The sequence below is a fragment of the Callospermophilus lateralis genome, chromosome 5, assembly GCF_048772815.1.
Source record: "Callospermophilus lateralis isolate mCalLat2 chromosome 5, mCalLat2.hap1, whole genome shotgun sequence".
Lineage (NCBI taxonomy): Eukaryota > Metazoa > Chordata > Mammalia > Rodentia > Sciuridae > Callospermophilus > Callospermophilus lateralis.
The window spans coordinates 39,544,957-39,566,733 of NC_135309.1; the positions used below are offsets into that span (position 1 = coordinate 39,544,957).

General features: G+C 33.8%; 1 protein-coding gene across 2 annotated transcripts in view; it reads right to left on the reverse strand.

Annotated features, from left to right (window-relative positions):
• Nucleotides 1-7,520: 7,520 nt before the first annotated feature.
• Cnot6 (CCR4-NOT transcription complex subunit 6) overlaps nucleotides 7,521-21,777 on the reverse strand; it is a 73,177-nt gene continuing 58,920 nt past the window's right edge. The window contains exons 5-12 of one of the 2 annotated variants that reach the window (XM_076856531.1): nucleotides 18,236-18,325; nucleotides 18,069-18,137; nucleotides 16,646-16,803; nucleotides 15,942-16,096; nucleotides 15,193-15,347; nucleotides 13,906-14,136; nucleotides 11,591-11,793; nucleotides 7,521-9,663 (exon numbers count right to left, since the gene is read on the reverse strand). In XM_076856531.1, the coding sequence (XP_076712646.1) occupies nucleotides 9,451-9,663; nucleotides 11,591-11,793; nucleotides 13,906-14,136; nucleotides 15,193-15,347; nucleotides 15,942-16,096; nucleotides 16,646-16,803; nucleotides 18,069-18,137; nucleotides 18,236-18,325 (1,274 nt within the window). In that variant the 3' untranslated portion in view covers nucleotides 7,521-9,450. Of the gene's footprint in view, nucleotides 9,664-11,590; nucleotides 11,794-13,905; nucleotides 14,137-15,192; nucleotides 15,348-15,941; nucleotides 16,097-16,645; nucleotides 16,804-18,068; nucleotides 18,138-18,220; nucleotides 18,326-21,777 lie in introns of both variants that reach the window. The other variant, XM_076856530.2, reaches the window with a different exon arrangement.

Consider the following 21,777-nt stretch of genomic DNA (forward strand, 5'->3'; position numbering starts at 1 on the left):
GAACCCCTTCCTGTGTTGCTGTCCCTACCTGGTTTCTCAAAATTGTTTAAGAGGCATCCAGTTCTGTTAGGGAGACCGTGCTTCTTGTCCTGCTCCAACAAGCCATACTCCTGGAGTGCTGTGACTTTGGGTGTGAACCAGGTTGACCATATGTGAGCTATGGGGGCTGCAAAGGGCCCAAGTGGGGCACAGTAAGGACACATCTCACAAGGAGGCTGCCAATGGGCTGCGGCACTTTGTCCTGGTGCTCATTCCCCGTTTACCATCTAAGAACCCTCCCTGGGGCCAGCAGCTGTGCGTGCCTTCATGACTTGGGTAGCCTCAGGTGCCCAGGGCCTCATGTCAGCTCCCCTGGTAGCAGTGAAGCAGAAGGGGCACACTAAAATTTGTTTTCTCTTTTCCAGGGGGCACTGACATTCTTTGGTTGAGCCAAGGCAGGAGTAACTCTACCTAAGGACAAGAAGCTGCCCACTGGCAAGGGCTAGAAATCCAGCCGCTGGTCCTGAAAACTGCCACATCCCTTATCTTCCTTAATAAACCTGGCTAAGAGCAGTTTTGCAGTTGTTTTTTTCCTTCTGAAAGTCAATTCCCATAGGGGACCAAGAACACTAATATTCCAGATTAGGTAGGTAGGTAGGGTGTTTGTGAGAAAGAAGGAGGCAGGGAAAGAGAAGCTGGGGAGAAATGAGGGAGAGAGAAAGAAGGGGGAAGAAAGCCAGCCAGAAATTAAAGGTGACTGGAATGCAGTTAAATTGGGTGTGGAAACTGGAAATTTTTCTTTAAACATTTTGCAAAATTGACATTATAACCATATAAATATTCTACGTTGCTACAAAAGACCAAAATGTTTTAAAAGGCAACCTCTAAAGTTGAAATAAAAACAAGAAACTTAAGTTTCTTTTAGTGGCAGAAGCACATAGAGAATCTATTTCAAGTAATGTGAAAATACAGTACTATACATCATGGGGGATGCTATCCCAGCCCCATTCTTTACGTGTTGTTATAAATCATACACTATGTGAATTCCATTGATACCTGAGATTTCTGGAACAGCTAAAAGGAGATACTAATTTAATATCATTAAAGTTAAGTAAAAACGTTAAGAGATGAGTGCTCCATGTCCGGAGATGTTACAGATATGAAGAAAAGAGGCTAGGCTCAACAGCATGGTTTCCAAGAAAGCAGCAGACTTTTAAACAATGCTATCTGCAGAAAGCTCAATATGATCCCACATAGACTGGAGTATCTTCAAGAACAAATCCCTTCAGATTCCCAGAAAAAAAAAAAAAAAAGTCTGTTCTTTCTGTAGTCAAATGAATCTTTCAGAGGTTTCCCAAACCACTGTTTATCAGCCAACCAAGAGAGCTAAATCTGAAACCTGTACAAAAGCTCCCTATGATACATGTACCATGGTATAAACTTCTATTTTTGTCAGCCCTTAACATCTACCTCTGAATTTCATGCATTTCTACTTCACAGGGTAATTATATGTATTGGCAGCAACATACAACAAATATTTAGTAAAAAAAGTAGGGCTCAAGATCAGAACTGACCCATTTTATCTTGGGGGACAGGTTCTCATCTCTGTTCCCTAAAAGACTCTAGACTAGAAATTGACTCATTAGTAGAAGACAGAATTCTTGCATCTGGATTTTGGTCTCTAGATTTACTTCCCACTTTAGGAACCAGGAATCGCTGGATCAATGGCTGATTCCAGGTATGGAGCAGGAAACAATAAAGAATTTCTCATAAGAGGAGGCTGCTACCAAGATTATCAGGATTTACCCAAAAGACACAAGAAACCAATCTGAATAAAGCTCCCATCAGCTGAAGATGAGTTAGTTTAGAACACTAGTAATGGTAATGGCTGCACCAGACAAAATTCATCCAGTGTTATAAATGCACACATATTTGATAGAGGGCAGAACCTGCTTATTTCGTTACCTTTGGAGGATACAGGGAAACCAATTCATTACTTTGAAAACTGATAATCTGTGCCACAGGTCACCAACATTTGATTAATTTTTTTGTTTCACAAAATGTAAACAAAGGAATGATAAAAATAGGCAGTCACTTTTCAACTTGTAGTAAATCAATGGATATAGGGTCGTTGCTAAGGTTGCTAATACCACGGAAAGATAATACACACAACATACACCTAATAAAAGTGTATAACACCTTTGAAGCAGTTAGTCTTAGATCTGTCTGGTTTTGATATCAATGTAGTGATACTGGACTCAGGATGGGTTAAGTTTTCCTTCTCTATTTTTAAGAATTTAAAATTGATATCTAATGTTAATAGTAATGTCCTCCCCTTCATGTGTGCAGTTGTGGTATTTTTCTTGTTCAGCTTAAAGGCTCACAAATTTTGCTGATCTTTCCAAAAAAAATTAATTTTTAGATTTTGATTTTTCCATGTTATTCTTTTTTATTCTATGAATCTCTGCTCTAATCCTTAATCCTTGTTATTTCCTTCTTAACACTTGCTTGGTTTAGATTTGGTTGGCTGTTTGTCTTTTGATGCATACCATGTTTTAGTATGTTATCTTTTCACTTATTTCAGAGAATGCTCCAATATCCTTTTTCTTTGATCCACTGTTTATTTAGGAATGCTTTACCTTCCCTATAATTCTGACGTTCCCAACTTTGTATCTAACTTTGTCTCAATGACTGGAGAATATACTCTGTATAATTTCAATCTTCAATCTAGGTCTGAATTAGGATATATATAGTATAGCAACCCCAGCTGTCTCCATAAATACTCAGATAAATACATACCATATAATGGTATGTATTGTAAATGTTGGTTACAATCAAATGCATTCTTTGACATCAACTGGCTACTAGTTTATGTATAATATGAACAAGTAATGAAACGATTATCTTATACGATATAACAGGTAAAAATGGTCCTATAATCAAGTTTCATTTAACAAAGAAATATTTTATTGTGCCAGTCACACTACTCATAGTTCAAGTGTTCAAAAGTCTCTCATGGTTCAAGTCTGCTAACAAACAGAGTTAATCGTTCACACAAGAAAAAAAATGTGTTTTTGATCTGTTAAGTATTGCTCTATTTATATACCTTCTAATGCTTAGTCTTACCAGTAACCTCTCTGGAAGGCAGTTTATACCTAAAACCATTTTCAGTAATATAAAAAGCCTTAAAAAACAATCTTTTAAAAACAATTTACCTTCTGTAATTAGTTATTTAGTAAGGACTAAATCTGAATTTAATTCAGACTAAAATCTGAATTAAAAGTAACATGAAATGGTTAACAAATGAAAAAAAATCTTTTGACTAAATATCTTTGTCAAATCAGTAAACGAAAGTGGACGGCCAAGACACAGCACACACTGAATCAGGGTTTACTCTAATGAAAACAATGAGTCTTAGATAAAACTCACTTACTGTCTCTTCACCCACCTGCAAGGTAGAAATTGAGGTTCTCATTAATTCTATTTCAAATTCCCCTTCTTTCTATTCTTCTCTGCAAGCCCTCATCAGTTTAAAATATGTCAACTGAACCACACCAGAAGCCAGCTTAGTCTGACACCAATTAGTCTTATTTTTTCCATCCATTCAACACAGTATTGCTTGGTGGTATCGTCCTAAAACAAAAAATCTAGCAATGCTACTCCCATTTAAAACCTGTGTGGCTCTTTACATCACCTACTGGATGAAGTTCAAACTTTTGACATGTTGGTCATGTTCTAAAGGCACCTCCGACTTTACTCATCATGTTCCAGTCCAGTCACTTCACTGGTGTACTCTGTACCGATTGGCACACATTATGTTCAAAATCCATTCCATTTATAGTTAAAGATATTCCAAAAGGCTTTTATTAAGAGTTCCCATTATTCATCCTGGAAAGAAGTTCTTGGTCCTTCAAAATACAGCTCAGAGATTACCTCTGAGAGATTTTTCAGGCTTATGTAGATTGTTGCTCCCTACATAAATGATGTATCTTTAGCACTTATTGCATTAGATTATAATGATCAACGAGGCACAAAGATTGTACCTGTAAATATCTACTTCCAAACTAAGCATAACATCTACAATTCCAAGTGTTATGTAATTCTTAATTACAATCGAGTCTTGCATGAGTATATGAACAACAAAAGTGGTTTGACATTAACCATCATGATTCACCAATGGACCAATGATATGTAGTCCTTTCACCCACTGAATCTGTATCCAGCAGCTTAGATTCACTTTGCTAATGAAGCTGGAAAGTACCAAACAATAAGAATTCTTGAAGCCCATATCAGGTCACATTCATAGAGTAAGCAAAAGTTTCTTGAGTTAGATCCAAAATAATTTAATAGCATTTGGACAGACTAGAGAGATTGGAAGTTTGCAGCTAAAACAAAACAAAACAAAATATCTTATTTATGTGGAAATGTTACATATGTTAAGGAAACCACAGAAACTGGTTTTTAATCTACCCTATAATCCAGCACTTTTCTAAATTCTTAGCTATAGACTGGCTAGACTCTAACTTAAAGAACTTAGTAATATTCTGACTTACGGCTATTATTCAGGGCAAATTTACTTATAAAATATTCTTCAAATCATCCTGAATTCTACCAAAAGTCATCTTTTACTAAATTTTTGCAAAGTATCCTGTATGATAAAATTATCTTTGCAATATTTGTGCAAACTTATTTTAAAATTGACCGAAATTCAAAATAAGTAAATATTAGCCAAAAAGAAATCTTTATATATACAAGGTCACACTGTTACCCAAAACCTGATGTTATTCTGAATATATTTCAATTCATGTTTCTTTAGGTACTTATTCCTCTAAAAAGAACACTGATTAGAATTTATAAAATAACATGGCACCCATACTCGTTATCTTTTTTATACTTGTTTTTGCACAATTATATGGCAAAACTAGTAGTAAGAATGGGATATCTCAGCAAACATTTATTTTCTCTAAACTGCCTTCTGATTCTAAATAATTTTTTTTTATCCAGCACCCACATGAAATTTACATTTACTGTTATAGAACTAGTTCCTAAAAAGCAAATCAATGTTTTCTCAATTATAATTATCCCCACATCTGAAGACTTAGAAAGTCACACATTTTAAAAGGTTACACATACAACAAAATAAACATGTACCATGTAAAACATTTAATAAATTAGTATAATCCCAACACAATGTTTGCTAGTGTATTTAAAAGCATTTATTTAAAATATGTCAACCTCCTTCCAAAAGACGTAAGACACATCAGTCCATTTCTTATATTATGAGGTATATGGCAACAACAAAAATCCTAAATTCAAAAAGATCATCAGGTGCCTAAATATAACATTGAACTTTGGCAAATATGAGTGTTACACAGAATAAGACAGCCAATAAGGAAATACATATGTTTACACCATTTCCCCATATCGTGGCCCTGTCCCCATTTACTCGTCCCTTTGAAAGGGTGAGTTATAACCCTGTCCCAGATGACTGAAAATTTTAAATATGTGGTCTGCTGATTAACAGTTATTTTTCTCAAACCTAAGTACTACAACTATACAAATTACACTTTTAAAATATTTGAAACAGATATTGAATTTATTGGTTGGCTATGAGTAGGAAAATACATCGGTAAAGAAAAGAGACCCTGTATATAAATATAATACTAGCTAGTTACAATTTGACCAAATAGGTTCCACTGAAAAGAACAGTAAAAGCCCTTGTTACCACCAGTCCATATGGTATAAATTCAGTTTCCCATTACCCTTATCAAAGAGCTGCCTAGGCAAATGTGACATTCTTAGAGCTTAGTGCAGATAATGTGCTGGGTTTTGATATATGAATGGTAAACAAGAGATAGTCCAGTGCATTACACAATATTATGTACTGTGAGTAAAATGACTAGATACTCGATTTTAGACACCACATCAACATACCAGTTTTTAAAATTTATGTAACCAAAAAGAAGAGCAAAGCAAACATCTTAAAATACTGCTTTTGATTGGGGGAGAAAAACTTGCTTAAGGTGTTCTATGAATTATCTGCAATGTATGTACTGAATATTCTGAATGAATCATTAAAAGACTATTTTGCCTAGATTGGCTTTTGTCCTTATATGACATGGCCCCCCAACCCTCTTATAATGATGGAAATTAATTCCGTAAGTTTAAATAGTAAAAATGTGGAACTCTAAAATTTGAATGTTATTTTTGAAAATCTGAATCTTAGAAGAGCTTTGAAATTACAATTTCAATATTCAGAAGTGCATTTTACCAAATTTAATGATGTCCTTAGGTTTCAAAAGTGCTAACCCTAAAAATGTTTTACTGGTTGTTACCAAATCAAATAAAAATACAAACAAAAACACATTTCTTGGAGATGTTCTTTGCTTATCTTCTGGGACTATTAAAGTTGCAATCAATTTATTTCTATAACTGTAGTTTAAATTACACCATAAATTAATCTTGATGAACATTATTTTAAATTCTCAAAGCATAAATAATCACCACAAATATGGTAAACTGTACTTCAAGAGATTTACAACAAGGAATTGAGTGCCTCCAAATTTCTCATCTTTAAAACAGAAAACACGCCCCATATTTTCTGTAAAACATTCCTAATTTGGATTTATCCTACAGGAACACTGAAATTACATTATGGCAAAACATTAAATATGTTCCTGACAGAATTTCTGAAAAATAATCTACATTGTGAAAACAGACTAGTTTTATTGCATTTTAGTAAGTATAGATTACTGGAAATTATTCGGGACACAGAAAATATTAAAACACAAGACCTTGCTTAACAAAAGTATAATCTATTTTGGTGCGACTGTTTATTCTCTATAGACTCAAAATATTTTCTTTCTCTTTTGAAGGTTATAGTTGTAAATCTACAACACTCTTGGTTCAATTTATCATTATTTACATAGAAGCTGTTCAAGCTGACCCACAGAATGTGGTATGCCTGAAAGAGGCAAAACCAAGTATTTTCAAGACATAACAGGCCATTATATCTTAATATGCTGTCCCAAAATTCAAATATATTGTAGACAATAACAAATACAGATGAAAACATTATGTGTAAAGCTCAAACCTTTAGCATCTAACAAGTGCACTCTAGTTCCAGCATCTATGAAAAGAATACATATTTCATTAACACATATAAAATGAGTTAAGTGCTCCTCCACTCCCTTTCCACAAAGCTCTCTGGACCCGTGATTACATAATGCAGGTCATAGGAAAAGCGGCTTCCTTGGTCTCATCAGTCCAACCAGCTCCAGCTCACCCTCACTGGAAAACTGGAAATTCTCATGATGCACACGTTACCAACACAGTGTTTAGGAAAAATAAGTGAACACACCTTTATTCACACTTAGAAAAAAAAAAAAGAAAAAAGAAACCAAACCAAACCAAAACTAACATACCATAAAAAGTTATGTACTGGTTCTACATGTTTTCCAATGTACTGATTAGAAACTGGATATGTTTGTGTCATTAAAACTTAAAAAAAAAAAAAAAAAAAGAAGAAAGAAAGAAAGAAAGAAAGAAAGAAAGAAAGAAAGAAAAACCATCACAACAAAATCTTAAAAAAAAAAATAAAACATAAAACTTAAAGGAAAAACCAGGTCCAAGACAAAAGATTCAAGATCAAAACCTTTTGAAGAATTTCTTCAGAAAAAAAAAAGAAAAGAAAAAGAAAAAATCATTTATTTAAACAGTATATAATTTTATTTTTCTCTTAAAAAACAGAATAAGCACATTTAAGTGCTGAATGTTTTTCATAAAATTTTAAGTCATTATCCAAAATGACTCATTCTCTGTATAAAAATTGTTAATAACACTCAACAATTTTTTTCTTAATGCTCACATGGTGTCCTTTTGCTCCCCTGCCTGCAGTTGAAACAAAAGCAGTTAGCTCCCTCTGAATTCATTTGATTTTTGAGAGAAGAATGAATGAGAACAGAACATATACAATTTAACTTTGCACAGTTAAAGCTGGCTTTAATCTCAAATCTACTAATGGCACTATGGGCAAAACACAGGGTACATATAACTTTTATCTTGGTTGACACTAAAATGACTTAGTCACTTTAAAAATGATCTGAAGAATTGCCTTAGGGACCTGTTTTGAAAACACATCTAATTCATACTGCTTCATGAATGGAAAATTACTTTTTCTTAAAAAAGGAATGATTAATAAAAAAAACATACATAAGGAATACATAGATAACCAAAAATAATTCACATGATAGTAGTATTCTGGGTGACAAACAGCACTGTGTAATGACACCTAGAAGCAGTGCTTGGGTCTGGTGTACAAAGACCCAGGGACCCACCCTATGAACATATTCCAAAATATGATATTCAATGCTTCACAATGAGAAAAAAGCCACAGCTCATACAAAAGCATTTTCATAAAATTCTCACAAATGTTAAACAGTATTTAAAAAATAGAAAAGAGGATGCACAGATTTTCTCTGCATGCACAGGCAGTGCTTGGTGAGAACAAATTTAGGCAGGCACAGTGGAGATAGGACAGGAAATGTCTCAAAGAGGAGTTAAGAAGCTGTACCTAAGCAGCTATAAGTTTATAACTTAAAAACAGTTAAAGGTTTAAAAATATCAGAATGTACATATAATCAATCATCACATTCAGTCCATAAATGCCTACAGATCACTGTTCAGCTTATCTGTCCTGGTAGAGAGAGTTTTTGTAAAAATTCAGGAATTCATGAATAAGTTGCTGCTGGTCCAAGAAAACGTCCTAAGGTTTAAAGCAGACTTAGATTTAAAGAACAATTGTTCTCAATTTAAAAATAAAGTAGTACAAAAGGGCTAACAAAACCCTAACAGTGCAAATCATTGCAGAGAAAGTCTGTTGCAACTCTTTTACAAGCTGGCCTTCAGAACACAGGAAACAGGATTTAAAAAAAAAAATTTAGCCTTAGCTTACAATACAATCATTTTCAAATCTGATTTTTTTAAGTATAAAAATTTCATAAATCAGGTCTTCTGTGGATCATATACAATCATCAAGGCTAAATTCTATATTTTACAAACAAGTCTGAAAAAGGAGGAAGTCTGGAAGAATGGTCTCTGGATGTTACTACTGGCCTCAAAAAAGTAGTGCTACAGATTTCTGTGCAAAGAGAATATGCTGTTCAAACATTTTCCTATTTCAAGGCATGAAAATATTATACTGGATAGAAGAAACAGGAAAATTACTTGTAACAAATTAAAGATAGGTGCAAACACACCAATCCCTGTCTAGCAGTATATAAAGCATATCGGGCTCAGAATTTGTCTGTTGCTAGCACCTGGCTTTCATACTTTATCCTTATTTCAAATAATCAGATTGAAAATTCAAATCATCATTAAGAAAAATCCCTAGTGGCAATACCTCACTTCCCTATATTCAGATTTTTCACAAGTTTACAAATAAAACTGAGGTTATCCTCTGTAGGTACTTGACTACCTCCTGCCAGGAAGGTGAATGCCATTAACTTGGGGCAGGAAAGGCAGTAAGAGCTCCAGTTGTGCAAAAAGTGAGAAGTGGTCGGAGGGGATAAGTGGGTGTGGGCAGCCACTGATATTATTCTCAACTAGCCAATGGTGGTCCAGAGGTCCCAGGATGCCTAAAGTGTTCAGTTGAGGTTTAGAATAGAAGATGTAGTCAATTATACCCTGAAAAACAAGAAACAAGAGAAAAAAAAAAAAAAAAAAGATAAGGCCCCACATAAGATAATACTGAAATACTGAATGTTTTCAAGACATACCGTTACATTCATGTTTGGTAAACAAAACAAATTTACTAGCTTATAGGAAGAGGTAGTATTATAGAAACCACATGGTCCCAAGAATGTCAAATTTAACACAACAAAACAATCTTCCTATCTGGATCTTTACCAAATATACTATTGAAACTTCGTGATACTGAATCTTTGTGATACTATCTCTGCTTCTCTTTGTTAACTTCCCCTTGCTCACTACTCTACTACCATAGAAACCTTTTGGGTGGGTGGGGGAAGAAAGTATCTTGTAGATGCTAAATTTTTTCCTGTCCCAGGGTTTACATACATGCTATCTCTTCTGCCCCAAATACTTTCTTTTATTTGTCATCTGGTTAGTTACTCTTATTCTTCAAATGTTAGGTTCATTTCCCAAAGTTCTTCCTAAATCCTGCTCCCACTCAATACTTTTGACCCATTGATTTTCTTCCCTTGCTAATGATCATCCAAACTTGTAATTACATCTTCTTTTGTGTGACTGAAACCTACTACAGTCCTCATGTTGACTGTCCCCCAAAGGTCCATGTGTTTAAAGGCTTGGTCTCTAGAGTGGAATTCTATTGGAGGTGATCCTATAGACCTGTAAGAGGTAGGGTCTTATGAGAGGTCCATAGGTCACTGAAGGCATGCCTTGAAGGAATTATGTGATCGGTATCCCTCTTCTTTTTCTCTGATTTTGCTTCCTGGTTTTTGAGGGAATCAGTTTGCTCTGCCATCCCCTCCCACCATGTTGTGCTTGCTGCTGCCTCACCAAAGATCCCAAAGCCATGGGGCTACTCAATCATGTACTAGGAGCCTCCAAAACTGTGAACCAAAATAAAACTTTATAAAATTATCTCAGGTATTTTGTTATAGTAACAGGAAGTTGACTAATATAAGACCTGTCTCTATAGTATCTAGCACATAGTTATGGATCTGCTGTTTTTGCCCTTCTCTTCCGTCAGCCCCTTCTCTACCTGCTTTTGGCCAAAAGCACTGAAGCATACAAATGCCTTCTTCCTATCTCTATACTAGGAACAGAAATAAGAGGGAGGGTGAGTGGGGAAACAAACAAATCTATACTTTCTACCACCCTTTGATTATTACTCTTGTCTCTCTTCAATCAGTCTGCCTAAGAATCTAAAAGGAAGGAGCTCTTAAGGACAACGGAAGTCATAATTTCCACATTTTAAGGTGCAAGAGTTCCTAAGACGCTGCCTAAACTCTCGTTTATATTCTAATAGACAAAAATGGAAACTGGGATGTAGGAAAACAGAAATGCAGAAAATAACTAAAAAAGGCAACTGAACAAAGTGACATAGCTCTAAACAATCAATGATCTCAAAAATGTAAGAGAGACGCTCTACTACTATAAGCTGTTAATTGTGTAAGAGACACAAATATATTTTAGAAACGCTTAAAATTGGCTAATATAAACCATATTATGGCATTCAAAGAATTACAGTTTCATTTAAAATAGACTATAAAAGGATGTCTCATCTTACCTGACAGCAGTATTATAATACTGCATATACAGCTATTAGTAATAAACAAGTAAGAAACATAATTGCTCCCAAAAGGTAAAAGATAACTCAGGAATTGATTTACTACCATTATTTCATGTGACTTCTCATGTTGGGAAATATTTTAACAGTATTGAGAAAATAAAGATGAGACATTAATCATATATGGAATTCTACAGAAGAGCAATTAAAAGTATATTGTTTTCAAAGAATTTGCTTAATTCCAGTTTGAACACATACCTACATTTTAAAACTTACTGAAATGACAAGACTTGCTGGTAAAAGTGAGGTTTTTAAAAGCTTATGAATCTTAAGACACACCTTGAAATCAAATGTGTAATTTGTGTAAGGCATCAGGCCACTCTCATAGGCACTCTTTAACTTGAAACCATGAGTGATCCTTCCGTTGGTCATTCCATTCTTCCCATTGCAGCTGAAGTTTATAAGACTTTCATTATATCTCAGTTCCTTAAAGTCTTTATGATTTGTTTCTACTCCACCAGTGCTCAAATATTCTACAACACCTAAAATGAAGACAAACAAGGTTTCATTATTGTCAAGTGTAACATACAGTGAGCAAAATATAATTTAAAAAGACCATGCAGAAAACATAAATCAGTGGAGCAGAGTAAGGGAATTGAGGAGAAGAAAGAAGGGATAAGAAAAGGGAAAAATGGTGGAATGAATCTGATCAAACTTTCCTATGTACATATATGAATATACCACAATGAATTTTACCTTTATGTATGTCCACAATGTGCTAATTTAAAAAAAAAGCTATAAAAATGAAATAGTTCAGTATAGTAGAGGAAGGGGAACAGAGGGAAGAAGATGGGGATGAAAAAGGGAAGCACTAGTGGCAGAATTGGAGCAAATTATATTCCATGCTTGTATAATTATGTCAAAATGGACCCTAATATTATGTATAACTATAATGAACAAAAAATGCAATAGTAAAAAAATTTTAAAAACCACTCACATTCCCACTTTCCATTTTTTTCATTTGCCATAACTTGTCCTAATCCATTTTTATGTAGTTGTAATCATAGTACCAACATTTTGTACTTTGTTTTATTCATTTATAACTAGCTCACAAACAGATGTGCCTCCTAATTACCTTTAAAGGCTGTAAAAAAAACAATTGGGTTGGGGCTGAGGTTGTGGCTCAATGGTAGAGTGTTCATTTGACATGTGAGAGGCACTGGGTTCGATCCTCAGCACCATATAAAAATAAATAAATAAAATAAAGGTATTGTGTCCACCTACAACCCACACCCCCCGCCAAAAAAAAAAAAAAAAAAAAAAAGGTTGAAGTCTAAACTAGTTCCTTGTTTTTCAAAATCCAGGTTATTGGCACTATTTAGTAAGAAAGATAACACCACGATCAACATCTTAGTACATAGGTTTTGCTTATGCTAACCTACTTCCAAGATAGCTAATCCTAATCTTGGGATTCTGTGTGTCATTTCATAATCCTGCCAATTATGAAAGAGAATGCCACCAGTTAATTACTGAGTTACTTCACCATCCTGGATACTATTTTTCCAATTTACTAAACATAAAATATATTTGCACTCTGCAAATATATTTTAATTTTCATGTAATTAGTTAGCAAGACTGGAATTTTCCCACATCTTTGCTATTGAAACACTGTACTTTTCTCTTCTTGCTTCTCAGATATTTTGTAGCCATTACAGAAGGCAGAAACATGTAGAGAAATTGCCAGAAAACAATCCTCAACTGCTTCAATAGCAGTATCCTGAGAGCCTGATGAGATGGACTAAGAATTACAGATCTTAGAAAACAAATATTGTTTCTTCTTTGTGGCTCTTTTGTGATGGCAATAATGTGCTAAAAAGTTTATCTATATAAACGTGTATATTGTATGATAGTATAAACAAGGAGCTGAAACACAAAGAACAACAATGTAGTTTGCTATTCTAAAGGCTATGGTTTATTCTCTTTACCATCTTCAGGTAAACTATTTATTCAAGATCGGGCTTTCTGTACTCTTCTACTTTAGGATAAAGATCCTTGCTCCTTTTTATTAAGATTAACTGACTGTAAATAAAGGATCTCAATTTCCACTTGAAGTGGTATTATTTCAAAATAACAAGTTGAGTATACCTTACCCAAAATGCTTAGAACCAGAGTGTTTTAAATTTAAGATTCTGGATATCCGCATATACATAATGATCCTGAGAATGGGACCCAAATCTAAACATAAAATTCACTTCTGTTTCATGTACACCTGAAGGTTATTTTTCTAATATTTTAAATAACTGTGAGCATAAACAAGGTTTCATGATGTAGAATTTTCCACTTGTGGCATCATGTCAGAGCTCAAAATTTTTGGATTCTGTGGCATTTCATATTTTTGGATGAGGGATGCTCAACCTATATCACTTATTCATCAAAGATGATTAATGTCCTCCCTCTTTAGGTTTCCCCAAATACTATCTTTTTCTTCCCCCAAAATGATTTTCCACTATACACACACAAAATTTAATACCTCCTCATGGATGCCACCACAAACTGAATTTCATTTGGATTTAACTTGGAATTGTTAGAAACAATACATTATAAAAACATTTTAAGTCAAAAAACATTCATTCTACATAAAATAACATTCTTACCAGAGTCAGGCAAAGAATTAAGATCTGCACATAACACAAGTGGAATAGTTCCAAATTCTCCCAATGCATTGGATTTGAGACTTCGAGAAGCTTTATCAATAATGTTCTTTACTTCTGAGAGGAACATCATAGTTTGTACCAACTTTACATCAGAGTATTCAGGATCCCAATGCATATGAGCATTAGCCACAAGAATAAGTTGTTTTTCTGTTCCAAGATGTGGCTTTCCAGCTACATTAGATAAAAAGAAAAAAAACCAAAAAAACAAAACAGACAAAACCCTCCCATCAGCCCAGATTCTTAGAATCTAAAAGCAAGTGATATATCTCAAGAGTCTCAGAATAGAAAAGAATCCTCAAATATATCAAATAATTTCCCGCTTGATCAGTAACTATGCCATTCAACAAACCTTAGAAATAGATTATCTAAGCTTCAGGGCTGATACTTCCAACACAGTGTAAATTCACTATCTGTACACAAATAACCCATTCTATCTAGGATAGCTTGATTTTTAAATAGGTTTTTTCCTCCTTGAAATATTTGGTTTTAGTTTATATGTCCTAAATTAAGCCTCTCAAAATTAAATGTAAATGCTCTTTCTTGAGTATGTTTTGAGGCACCCATTAAGGTCTTTCATATGTGCTATCCTTCCCATTAAATATCCCCTGTTCTAATTGTTCAAGTGACAGAAGCTTTAGTTTTCAACAGGACGATTACTCTAAATATACTTAAAAAAAATTTTTTTTAGTTGTTGATAGATTTTTATTTTACTTATTTACATGTGGTGCTGAGAATTAAACTCAGTGCCTAACTCACGCCAGGCAAGTGTACTACCACTGAGACACAGCCCCAGCCCTTCTCAATATACTTTTAATTTGAAGTAAGTGGCCCATTTAAAGGACTCAAGACCTTTAACATAATTATTATAAGTAGGCCAGGAAGAGAAGTTTAGGTTACAGAACTTCCTTGCTGATAAGAAATTATAAATTCTTATCCCTGAGCAGTTATTTCTTTTATATGAAAAATTATTGGGAGCAAAAATATATTTTTTGACTTTGTCTTTTCAAAGTTTGTAATAACTTTTCTGGGCAATGCTTTTTCATCTTAAACTTTGTGGTAAAGATGTAAAGTATTTAGAAAAGACAAATTCTCACTGAGTTTCTTCAGGTGTTAAAAAAGATCATTAACACATAATATGATTTCTGCTATAATTCCTTTGGAAAATGTCTAATCAGCTCTATTATATTTTGAAGGTCAATTTTACAGGAAGTGAAAAAGGTCACTCACATGACATTTCAATCAATTCCTTTCGAAGTTCTAGCAGTACTGCAACTCCAATGTTATCTTTTGTCATGACTCTGTTCAGCATAGCTTCAGACCCTTCTGAATTTGCCATTGCTAGCTGATTAAATTCAACAGTGTGTTTCTGAACCAAAGTAAATCTAAAACAAAAACAAAAACACACAAACAAACATAGAATTGGGAGTATCAAGATATCAGCTTTGTGGGAAATGTAGTTCTCCCAAACTTCCTTAGGAGAAATGACAGCACTTAAATCATGATGGAAAATCTTCCACACATTTAGCACCAAGATTCCCAAATCCATTTAAAGTTGTTTTTCAGTCTGTTACTGATACATATAATACTTTGAAATACCTTTACAAATTAATGAGTCAACTTTTGTTTAGGTTTCAGGTTGGAATATTCTAGTTTTTAATTTTTAAAACTATTTTGCAAAGTATGGATTTAATAATCCCTCTCATATCTTAGAGGGAATGTTAACTACACAGTGCTTCAATTAACAATTGGAGTTAAAGCCCTAGTAAACACCTGAAGAAACAACAGCACTTTAAATATGTTTCCAAAACAAGATTAATTTTGATGATTAAAAACAAAACCCCAAGTTAATATTGTTCTCTGAGCAATAATGAATGTGTTTTAATCTTTTATTTGCCAATTAATTTCTGTACCCTTAGCTCCCACCCTGCAAATATTGTGAACATTTTCGTAAAAAAAAAAAAAAAAGATGGACTTACTTTTCAGTCTTGAAGAATATTGCACAGCCATCAACATGTTTTCTTTCTTGTTCTGACATTGTCCTAGCTCGAGATTTAGGACTAAAGAATCCATTATAACCACGTTCTTTCAGTTCTACCAGAAAAAAACTGTAATATTGTTCTGTTTCAACCTCCTAAAAAATTGTAAACAGTAAAGTTACTTCACAAGACAAAATTAGTTCTACATATTAGCTCTGTAGTCACAGTTTGAAATCCTGAAGTAATTTTTTCAAAGGATTGAGATGCAGATTAAAGAGTAAAACATTTTTCCAATGTAATTTACCTGAAATCAACCAGAACACATTTTATAAGTACCAAATGCCAAGGTCAATTCTTCGTTGTTTAGGAGTAACAAATGGGAAAATGCATATTCCTATACATATGAACAAGAATCAGAGAAATAGAAGAACTTCACAGATCTCAATTTCAGACTCATGAGACTCAAGTAACTTGCCTGAGATTGTTATTATAAGGGCTGAACTGAGAAGCCAAAGTTAGTGTATATAAGATTCAATCCTTTTCCCACTAGGACTGAATTATTACTCATGATAAACGGCAATATTTTAAAACCACTAAAGCTAGGATTTCAAATGTGTCAGTTTAATTTATTCCACTCTAATTGCTCCTTTTGTTGTCAATGCTGGGAGATTAATGAAATTTAAACACTCTTCTGTATGACTTACTTGAAGACTTATAATATCAGCATTGCAGCTCAAGATTTCTTGAATAATGGCCTTTTTCCTGTAGTCCCAATTTAGTGCCCATGATGGACAGTAGCCGTATAACTGCCGGGTCGCATATTTATCACAAAGAACATTATAGCACATGACAGAAAACAAGGCTGTAGGAAAGATAACTTTACTTATTCACACACGTGGCAGAAAAAAAAAACAGAATTAATTTCAGTAATAGTTTACATTTAACATTTAAGTTTGATTTTATTCACTCAATCTATATTCATTAAAAAGCCATACAGATATGGGGGCGTATAAAGAATGGACAATGAAAGGACAGATATGTGAACAAGTCTGAATACAATGTGTGTGTTATTTTCCACAGAAGTATACACAGAAAGTTTGAAAACTAAAAGACTAAGATCATGAGCCCTTCAACCTCTAAACCAAGATTCCTTAATTTTATACTCCTTCCACACCATTAATTATTAATGAAGAAAGTGGAAACTTGACAGGCAGTTTCCTTAATAGAAATGTCTAGTTTTCTTCCAAAAAGCAAATGTAGCCCCCCTCAGAGAAATTTCAAGTTTCCCAGTGCACATAAAAGCTGTAGTCTATTAAGAGTACAATAGCATTATGTCTAAAAACAACACTGCACATAATAAAGAAATTTTATTGCTAATAAATATCTAAGCTACTGGAAAAATGGCAATGATAGACTTGACAAGGAGTTGCCACAACCTTTAATTTGTTAAAAAAAAAATGCAGTGTATCTGTGAAGCACAATAAAACAAAATAAAATAAAATACAATGAAATGAGGTATGCCAGTACTGATTAATACAAAAGAGGAGGAGTATCATAAACCAAATCCTATTAGATATGCCATGGGAGCTGCTAAATTCTTTAAGAATTTACTTATCTTATAATATTACAATGTCACATATATTGGGACATATTAGGATTTGTAAATTTCCAATACAGAAATATTTTTGTGTGGTTATTACAATTAATTTAATTGACACTTTGTATCTTAATAATGACACTACTAAAATTATGGGCGAGGGACTGGGCTATGCACCAAAGGATATTTAGCAGTATCCCTGGTTTTTTCTACCCACTAGAAACCAGTAGCACTTACCCTAATTTTGCTAATCAAAATTGTCCCCAGGCATTGCTAAATGTGCCCTTGGAAAATGAAATTGCCCCCATTTGAAAAGTACTACATGGCAGTATATTTATTATAGCTTATATACAGAGAGGCCAGATAAATAAGAATTAAATCTCTATCTTGGCTATTAAGTCTTTATTATTACCCCCCAAACCAAATAAAAAAAAATTCTAACTTAACACTACCCATAATCTAACGCATGCCCAAAATACTGTTAGGTTTATAGAGACAAATAAAAAGAGTTAAGAAATAAGGATACCAACCAGTTGGCCTTGTTCTATCTGGTTCTTGCAACATAATCCAAGATCTTGGAGGTGGTTGTTCTGTTGAAACTAGTTGAATATAAAAAATATGAAATCAAGCAATATTCTTAAATGTCTTCCCAATAAAAAGGTTGAAACAAGTGACCACTTACTTCTTTTTGCAGTACCTGACAAATTATCAAGCAAATAATTCAGTAGCCTTTTTGTTCCATCTGGTTCCTGATAGAGGTTCAATATATCTTGGGTAAGTGGATTTCCTGAATATGTAAACGAAACCAAGATAAGTATAAAAATATTTCAAAATTGAAAAATATTTCATAATTATTCGATATTATTGTTACTAGTAACTTACCAAACTATAGAAAAGATCGTTTTTTCAGGTTTTGATGTGAAAATAAAAATTTCTACCATGTTCTACAGAGGTACTAAAAAAATTTTATTATTAATGATTTGATGCTAATCTGGACTTGCTCGACACGGGGCCCAGTGGCCTACACCTGTAATTCATGTTAATCAGGAGGCTAAGGGAGGAGGATCTTAAGTTTAAGGACAGCCTCAACAACTTGGTGAGACCCTGTGTCAAAAGATAAAGAGGCTGAGGATGTAGTTTAGTGGTAAAACACCCCTAGATTCAATCCCCAGTACCAAAAATTTTAAAATAAAATAGAATTGTTTTAATAACGCTCTGTACCTGACCCTGCCTCATCAACACTTTCAGTAACAGAGATGGTTACAATGATCTAAAGTGAATGGTACAGGTTGAGAAGAAGGAACAGAGAAGGGAAAGATGACAACTACTATCACAAATTAAAGAAATCAAAATTCAAGAATGCCATAAACTGTTGGTTTCAAGAAAACATCTTAATCGCAAATACAAGTACTGCACAAAGTTTTTAAAAACCCTACTGAACTAAGTAACAAGATGGGGCAGATTGCTTTAAAACCTAATCTACTAAGGAATGGTAAAATATCTGGGGCCAGGGCCATGAGCCATTTGTAAATTCAACAACTGTTATGCAAATGCCAAAAATAAAAACAAACAAAATGACTTAAAAGTAACTTCAAGAGCTGCAAATCCTTTCAGAATAATTTCTTATGTACAAATAAGAACTATAGCACAGTGCAGTGTTTCAACCAGCCAAGTTCCTATTCATACTACATAAGTAGTATGTGTTATTTTGGAGCCACAGCTCACATAACACAAACTAGAAAGTCTAGACTGAAGACAGCAGATAAAACTATCAATGATCTTAACTATTAACTACACCAAGCAAAGAAAAATAAAAGGATACTTATATCAGAATCATCACAGCCCACAGGAAAAAAAAGTGGCTTTTCACCCATTCTCTTGTGAATACTAGAATCTGAAGGCAGAATGGGGACAAATGGATAGGATCTAACAGGAAAGGCTAATTCAGAAGACACTGGTAAGTATTAGAAGTATTTAAGGTGAAGTACGCTAGCCTGTGAGGTAGCAGAATATCACTCAAAGAAGCTGGATTACATCATGGAAAAAAAATGGCAAAGTTACTTGACCTTTAGGATCTCTTCCAGTTTTAAGATTTAGGATTCTAAAAATTATAAAAGTAAAGATGTGCTATTTTAAGTACAAAGTATGTCTTTGCAAAAAAGGCAAAATGCAGGAGTGCCATGTACTCAGAAATACACAAATTTTATTTCTACTACAGCAATTTTGTATTTCCATTTGGTCATATCCTATAAATTATCAGAATCCTTTGTTAAATATATCTTGAGAAAATTATGCCAAGCAAAAACTTCTCCGTCTAGGTAAAACAGCCTATTTCAACAAGATGTATACGGATTATATTACTATCTAATGTAAAAAATGTAGACAGAGGTAACCACCAACTCTGAATCTCTCTCCTGAAATCCTTCTTTATAAATTAAAAACTATCCCCAAACAAACATCTATTTATGACTCTAATAAATACAACTGAAACCCATGGTGCCATTTCCCCCAATGTGTTTGCTTTTTGGAATTCCTTTTTTGCAATAGTGGGGACTGAGCTCAGGGATTTACACACCAAGCTATATTCCCAGCCTGTTTTAAGATTTTATTTCTGAGAGAGGGTCTTGCTAAATTGTAGGCTAGCACTGAACTTGCAATTCTCCTCCCTCAACCTCCTGAGAAACTAGGAATATAGGTATCCATCACTGTACCTGCTTCATTTTTTGAAATTCCTTTAAATTTAAAATTAATCTGCTCTTTACAGCTTGGAAAAAGAAAATAATTTTCATAGGATAAAGATAACAACACCACCACCAAAACTCTGCAATTAAAACATGCCATTGCCTCCTTAGAAGTAGGGAACAAATATAAGTGAGAGAAGTTGCCTCAGGGTGAATGGAATAAACATATTTTTCCCTATTCCTCTATAAAGTACAATTAAAAACCACGAACATGTAATGTGGAACAAATATAAGATTCTGAAACTTGGAGAGAAGACAGAATGACCAGACATCTCAGGACCTGAAGAATGACACAATGACTGAAACTGAAAGAAGAATGGATAAATCTACAATTACAGCAGAAGACTTTAACGTCCCTCTCTCAACAACTGATATAAGTAGACAAAAACTCGATTCAACAATATATGCTCTCACCTCAAGAACCTAGAGACAAAGAGTAAAATAAACTCAAAGAAGGAAGGAATCTTTTAAAAGAGCTATTACTTTGAGGAAAAAAAAATCAATAAAATTGACAAACTACTAACAAGATTGGCAAGGAAAAAAGACAGAAATTAATATCACTATAGACCCTGCAGAAATCAAAACAATAAGAGTATTTTCCACAAACGACTCTACCTACATAAATTTAATGACATAGATGAAAGGGAACACTTCCTCAAATAAACAAACTGTCAAAACTTACCCATCAAATGTGATATAATATATATATATATACATATATATACATATATATATACACACACACACACACAAACATATACACACACAATGGAATATTATTCAGTCAATAAGAATGACTAAAACATTTGTCATTAAATGGGTGGACCTAGAAACTATCATGTAAAGTAAAATAAGCCAATCCTCCCAAACCAAAAGTTGAATGTTTTCTCAGATATGTGGAAGCTAACTCCCAATCAGTGGGGGAGGAGAACAGAAGTTCAGTGGAGTAGATAAAGGAGAATGAAGGGAAGGGAGGGCAGATGGGAAAAGGAAAGATAGTAGAAATATCTATGAATAAATGTCAGAGAGATTAATTGCGGGAAGGAAGTAGGGAATGGGAAGAAAAAAAGGTACTGGGGACTGAACTAGAACAAGATATATTCCATGTTTAATAATTAGAACAAAATGGAGTCTACTCTTACGTATAAGTTAAAAGAACCAATAAAAAATGTTGATATAAGTTTCTTAAAAAAAAAAAAAAAACTTACCCATCATGAAACAGGTAAACTGAATAGACCTACAGTTACTAAGAAAATTAATTTATTTTAAAAGCTATTAAAGAAGAGTTCTTCAGTCCCAGATGTTTTTTTTTTTAAATTTTAATATTTATTTTTTAGTTTCCAGCGGACACAACATCTTTGTTTGTATGTGGTGCTGAGGATCGAACCCGGGCCGCACGCAAGCCAGGCGAGAGCGCTACTGCTTGAGCCATATCCCCAGCCCCCAGATGTTTTCATGGAGAAATTTTATAAAATATTTATATGAGTTAACGTGGATT